Source organism: Metopolophium dirhodum, chromosome 1, assembly GCF_019925205.1.
Source record: "Metopolophium dirhodum isolate CAU chromosome 1, ASM1992520v1, whole genome shotgun sequence".
Lineage (NCBI taxonomy): Eukaryota > Metazoa > Arthropoda > Insecta > Hemiptera > Aphididae > Metopolophium > Metopolophium dirhodum.
Genome location: NC_083560.1, coordinates 67,143,063 through 67,150,062, shown reverse-complemented (window position 1 = coordinate 67,150,062; position 7,000 = coordinate 67,143,063). Strand labels below are relative to the sequence as shown.

The 7,000-nt window shown below is 29.3% G+C and overlaps 1 protein-coding gene across 1 annotated transcript; it reads right to left on the bottom strand.

The window, feature by feature from the left end:
• Window positions 1-216: 216 nt before the first annotated feature.
• On the bottom strand, window positions 217-3,701 carry LOC132936690 (protein transport protein Sec61 subunit beta). Its single transcript, XM_061003455.1, has 4 exons — window positions 3,519-3,701; window positions 1,325-1,422; window positions 1,044-1,145; window positions 217-463 (listed from the first exon to the last, which is right to left on the bottom strand). The coding sequence occupies exons 1-4, from the start codon at window positions 3,519-3,521 to the stop codon at window positions 376-378; spliced, it is 291 nt and encodes a 96-aa protein (XP_060859438.1). The 5' UTR covers window positions 3,522-3,701; the 3' UTR covers window positions 217-375.
• Between the last annotated feature and the right edge of the window lie 3,299 nt (window positions 3,702-7,000).

Below are 7,000 nucleotides of genomic sequence, written 5' to 3'. Positions count from 1 at the left end.
GAGTTTTTTTTATATTGTACAGGTACTTTTATTCTTATAATCCATTTATTTTATAATATATGATGATATAAATTAATATAACGGCAGTGCGACATTATAATGCTAAGAACTAATGGTTACAATGTGTATGAACAATAGGTCGCAGGGGCCAACGTTCATTTTTTGTAGACTATAGACTATATTTTGGATATAAAAACCTATAAAAAAAATAAAAACTTTGTATTGATAAAAACTTACTGAATGATTTTTAATTTTGTTTAACCAATAATATAACGCTTTAGTGAATATTGCTGTGTAAAATTCAATAATTATTATAAAAAAAAATTGGGAATGATCTTAAGATAAATTATATACAAAATAAATTAAACAAAGAAATTAAGCTCTATTATATTTTCCCCAAATATGCAACATAAAAACGGAGGCAATGAACAATAAAGACATCACTAACACGGGCACAGGTCCTCTGAAAAATAAACAATAAAAACCATTAAATTAATGTTGCATAAATATTACATAATACTATAAAGTTAACATTTGAATATAATATATATTAAAAATATAAAAAGGCCTTTGTTGTTAAGATTAAATACAAAAACTTGAATTATACTAGTACCAAAACTATGAATTAAAATAAATAAAAAAATAAAATAATATGATAATTCAACACATTTGTATGTAAAAACCACAGATATATAAAAATACTAGATAGCCGATTGCTATAGTCCATACGTATAAAATAATGTCTCCAACAGAATGGCCGCCAATCGTTATTTAAGAGGTGACTGTTAACAAATTAAACTGATGTGGTAGATGATAAGATACTATTTTGTATACATCACGATTAAATATATACATACCACCACATGTAACATTGTTACTTATCAATACGATACAACATAAATATAAACACCTCTTAGATAACGATGGCAGCCATTTTATTGGTGACAATAATAATACCGAAATCGGCTATTTAGTATTTTATATATCTGTGGTAAAAACTGTTATTTTTATTTTAAATATTAAAAATGTAGGAAAATGCTTACACTTTAATTCCAGGTGAGTCATCTGTGTAGAAACGCCACATACCTCCACTGCTAGTTCCAGTATTACGGTTTCTTACTGATGTAGTGGGTGCAGCAGTTTTTCTATAAAATAAATTAACCATGGAATATAGTTAAAAATATAAGGGCTACATAAAATATATGAATATTTGAAAGTTTATGTTCTAAACAGCTATCATGATTTTAGAAAATGCTATTAATTAAGAGTGAACTAAAATAAAATTAATAAGTAACTTTACAATAAATATAAGGTTTATTATTACCGCTGTCTAAGCACATTTCCAGCTGTTCTAGATGCGCCTGGTTTAGATGGTGACCTGGGACCATTATTGGTTGATTGCATTGCACTCGGATTCACTGGCTGAAAATTAAACATGCTGTTAGTTTCCTATTATATAATATTAAATATTTATTATTTATGTTCATAAGCTATAACAGTTTTTTTTGGTTCTTTTTTTAGAAATATTAATCGGTCTTAAAGAAATTAAAATACAGTTAATATATAATAATATTTAAAGAAGAAATCAATTTAAAAAATAAATGATTTATCACTGATAAAGTGCTGCATAATTTTGGTAGGCAATGTTTTTCCAGGCTGTATTGGCTTGTCTAAACTATAGGGGAAAAAAACAATCAATAAACCAACACAAGAACTATTATTATTGGAGCCCAGCTTTAAATGTTCTTAAAATTATCAAAAATTGATCTTTCAAAAAATGAATGTATGACCTAAAAACTCGAAAAATGTTGTACGAAAATTCCCCCAAATCCTTAAAAAATCAAGATAAATTTGTCTAACGTTTTATTTAAAACCAGAATGCTTTATGTTGTTATAGTACAATATGTATAATTGATATTTATATACCTGTGTATTTTTATTTTTTTTGGGTAATAATACTAGAAATAGGTTAAAAATTTAAAAAAATAAATGATTTAAACTATTTTTATGAACTTATTGAAAAAAAAAATATATAAGTTAATTAAAGGAAAATAAATATTTATATTATGACCATATTAATATTACATATAATATATAGGTATATTTAAATTTAAATTAATGATCCAAGTAAAATATGCCAAAACGCACACCTTAAAGAGTACGAGGAGTAGTGGCATACATGGATATATTTAATGGGAGTGGTTATATTAAAAAATTATATATAATATGTACCTATATCAAAATATTTTTTTAAATTGTATTAATTTTTATATATCTACAGTACTGCCTTTAGTAAAAAAAATACCAACAGTGGTGTTACCCCTTCCCAAATGGGTGTTTGCCACTGATGAGGATTACTAACTTCAATCTCATTTTAATCCATTATTAGTCCTATTACCTATGGTTTGAAAATGATAAGATGTGACTAATTAATGACGTGTTTAACCAGTTCTTTTCAAAATTTCAATAAGATGGCTTTTGCCAAAACGCCAAACCCTCATGGTCTTCGTAGGTTGTCTCCGTCTCGCAAACATTGTTAATATTAACACGAGCTCACCAGAATTAATTTTGTGTTGTTAACTTAAATATTGGAATATATTGAACTATTATCAAACTTAAGTAAGTATTATTTAGGTCATAGGTCATATCTTATAGGCTTTTATTGATATTTAAATTTTAAAGTGAATTATACCAAACTATTTAAAATAAGACTATTTTAATATGTTCTTAACTAACTTTAAAATTGTAATATCAATAAATCAATGAGATGCCCTAAATAATATTTTTACATTTAAATTTGATAATGCACCCTTAGTATTAAGACGAACAATACAAATTTGATTTTTCTGAATGTACAGTTGTACATGTATACGATAGAGAGACAACACGGCATGCTGGTTTGGCATCTTGTTAAAAAAAGACGATGACCTCTTTAAAGAATTTTTTAATGCATAAGACGTAAAATGTATAATGTATTTCTGACACATATTTATTTATTTTTTAATATTTATCATGGTAAATTTATTGTGGTACCTAACAATTTTACTGGAAGACAACATAATGTATTAGCACCAATATACAGTAGGTACTTTCACCAGCTTTTAAAATGGTATCTTGAGACGTCTCAACATGGATTTTGAAAATTTTAATCTGTTTTTATACGCTACCTACCTATACCTAAAATATCTCTACCCACTATCTATAGATTCAAAATGACTAGGCACGGTAGGCACTCTGGACTCCAGACGAAAATGATCCATTTTTTCCCACAACCATTTTCCCATAACTATTATGAACAGTGTAATGTGGTAATGTATACAGTAAATAAATGACCATCGAAGTGCCAGTCGCGCCTAAGTCCAGACAGCGTCGGCGACTACACGTATCGCGTTCCCGTCGATGGCCACTCGCAAGTAGGTTGGACATGTCGCCGACATTGCGACCGAACAAAAAAACGACGAGCGGGGAAACTGACAACGGCGGAGAGTACGCCAGGACCGTAAAAATAAAATGCTCACCATTTTTGAACAGTTGACGTTGATAGATTCTTGAAGACGGCGAAAACTGGTCGAACGGCGACGATGGCGGACGGAAGCAAAACGTATAGTGAGGACGTGTACCGCTTGTGAATATTAGAACGGTGAATTCGTGTCGCCGCCGCGTCCTGTCTGGTTTAGCGCTACGTGTTGGTGGTGTGGACAGCTGCTGCGGGTCGCGGGACAGTACGGTGTACACGTTGTCACGAACGCGATAATGCGGTGCCGTGCGTTGGCATCATGGAGGCGAAAGTGGGACGCGTGGAGCATTGTGGAGGCCGAGCGCCGACGAACACGGTCAGCAAACAGACGCCGGCGAACACGGGGATCCCACAGTGAACGATCCGATAATCGTAATAATATTAATATTATTGATTCGGTAAAATACTATTATAGGTAAAGGTAAGGCTTAAATTCACCTTACCGATCCCCTCACGATTTTCAATTTTTTTTTTCAAACGACTTGTTTTTATGCTTAAAAACGATGGTGTAATTTTTTTTTACCGGAAACTATTATTTTAGAAGTTATAGCCTTCCAAAGTTTGCGGATTTTACGTTCATGTGCTTGCGCGCAACTTGACTGCCACGCGCAGCGCCTATAGCAAATTTTTATTTTTATTTTTTATATACCTAGTTAACCATAGATGATCTATCTGAATATAATTGCTTTTTAACAACATTGTTTAAATCTGGGGGAGTTCTTACCCAAGGTGGTTTTACATAAAAAATCTAGGGATATTTTCGATTTTATATCCAAGCGCAGAGCAGCGAGCGAGTAGCAAGGCAAGCAGATATGTGCTTTTTAACAATATTATTTAATTCCGAGGCCTACCCAAAGAAGTATCAAAAATGAAAAAAAATTTCATCAAATCGAGGGATATAGCGCAGCAAACGAGTGGCAACGCAGACATCACTTTTTTCGCAACAGTTCAGCCGATGAAAAATGTAGCATATTAACATTGTGTCTTATGGGTTATAATAATATAAACTGAAAACTTTGAATAACAATAACTTCGAAAATAAATTTGTGCGCCAAATTCTGATTTTACCAACATATATTTCACCCGAAAAATGACTATGTCCCACAATTAGTTTAAAATTAAAATACGTAAAAAAAAAAATTAAAATTTGTTGTAGGCGCTGCGCGTGGCAGTTCAGTAGCGTTGCGCATAAGCACATAAACGTAAAATCACTAACTTTGGAAAGCTATAACTTCTAAAGTTATAGTTTCCGGTAAAAAAATTTACACTGGCGTTTTAAGCATATAAAAAAATTCGTTTAAAAAAAATTGAAAATCGTGAAGCGGTTGGTAAAGTGCATTTGATCCAAAGGTAATAGCACAGATTAAATAAAAAAAAAGGTAGGTAAGTGGATGTCGCTCTGCTGTACTGTAGGTTAAATTGAGTCACTTTAATGCATGGTTTTAAATTTGAATTCAATGATATAATATCATTGTATAAGAAAACCGATTCTGAGCGAACACGGTCAGTCAGCCTATGATATTACCAAGTATATTTGATGATATTATTGTGAATAATATAATTTATATATAACCTATTTACATGGAGCCTTTTTTTAAATTTTCAATCCTTAGCTATAAAAGTTGAACATTTTTAAAATTTCTAACTACAAAATAATTATTAAATTTGAAATTTTCAATGCTTATAAATAAAAATAGTGTCTATGTATTTTTAATATTTTTCAACTGCTATTGTAACAATATATCAGGGGCCATGTATTAAATTTTCACGCTTTTTTACCCAACAAAAATTATTGATATTTATAGAAAAAAAAACTAAAAAAAGGTCGATAAGTGGATGTCGCTCTGCTGTACAGTAGGTTACAAGTGGGTCACTGTAATGGATGGTGTTAAATTTGAATTCAATGATATAATATCATTGTATAAGAAAAACGATTATGAGCGAAGACGATCAGTCAGCCTATGATATTACTAAGTATATTTGATGATATTATTGGGAATAAAGTAATTTATATATAACCTATTTACGTGGAGCCTTGTTTTAAATTTTCAATCCTTAGCCATAAAAGTTAAAAATGTATAAATTTTTAACCACAAAATAATTAATAAATTATAAATTTGATAAATGTTGTCAAAATTTGAACTTTAAATGCTTATAAAAAAAAAAATGTGACAATGTATTTTTAATATTTTTCAACTGCTATTAGAACGATATATCAGGAGGCTTATATTAAATTTTCACGCTTTTTTACCTAACAAATAAAAATTTATTGATATTTATAGAAAAAAAAAACTAAAAAAATTGAAAACTGACAATGTCCGTAAACAGCTCAAAAAGAGTCAAAATATTTTCAACATTTTATGGTGTATAGAAAATGCTAATATAAACATTCAGTGAAATTTTCAAGTATCTACGGTCATTCGTTTTTCAATTACAATAAAACAAGAAAATTGTTACATGAGAAATCAAGTGAATATCAAATGTTGTAAAAATATAAACTTCAGACGCTCATAAAAATTTAATTTAAGTTTCTTGTAGACATTTTTTTTTTGATAGAGGTAGACAAACTTATGAGTAATCTTATATTACATTTTCAAATCTTGGATTTAAATAAAAAAATTTTTATGAATTCTCAACTCAAAATAATTTACTAATTTCCGTGATTTTCCCGTATTTTGTCAAAATTTGAACTTTAAATGCTTATAAATTAAAACTGTGACTAAGGATTTTTAATTTTTTTCATCTGCCTTTGAAACAATAACCTAGGTGCCTTCTATTAAATTTGCAAGCTTTTTTACTCAACAGATAAAATTTTATTGATATTTATAGAAAAAAAAACTAAAAAAATTTAAAACTGACAATGGCCGTAAACAGCTAAAAAAGAGTCAAAATATTTTCAAAATTTTATGGTGTATAGAAAATCCTAATATAAACATTTAGTCAAAATTTCATGTCCCTACGGTCTTTTGTTTTAGAGTTACACCAAAAACCAAAATCGATTTTCTCGAAAACAGATTTTGCGTAAAAATTCCCGGTTTTCCTTAATTTTTCTTTTGTTTTTCATGTCGCTTGTGAAAACTACTGAGAAATTTTTACTTTTGACCCCCCAAAGTACCAACTAGATTCACTTTCCTATCAGAAAAGTTACTGTTGAAGGAAATCCAAGCACTTTTACTGTCCTAAAAGATAATGACAGACACAAAAATAAAAAAAAAAATAAAAAAAAAAACACACATCATTGTAAAATCAATACATTCATCGCTTCGCTCAGAATCTAAAATTGAAAACTGACAATGTCCATAAACAGCTCAAAAAGAGTCAAATTATTTTCAAAATTTTATCGTATATAGAAAATCCTAATATAAACAATCAGTGAAATTTTCAAGTATCTGCAGTCATACGTTTTTTAATTATAACAAAAGAAGAAAAACGTTACATGAAAAATCGAGTAAATATCAAATGTTGTAAAATATGAATTTCAAA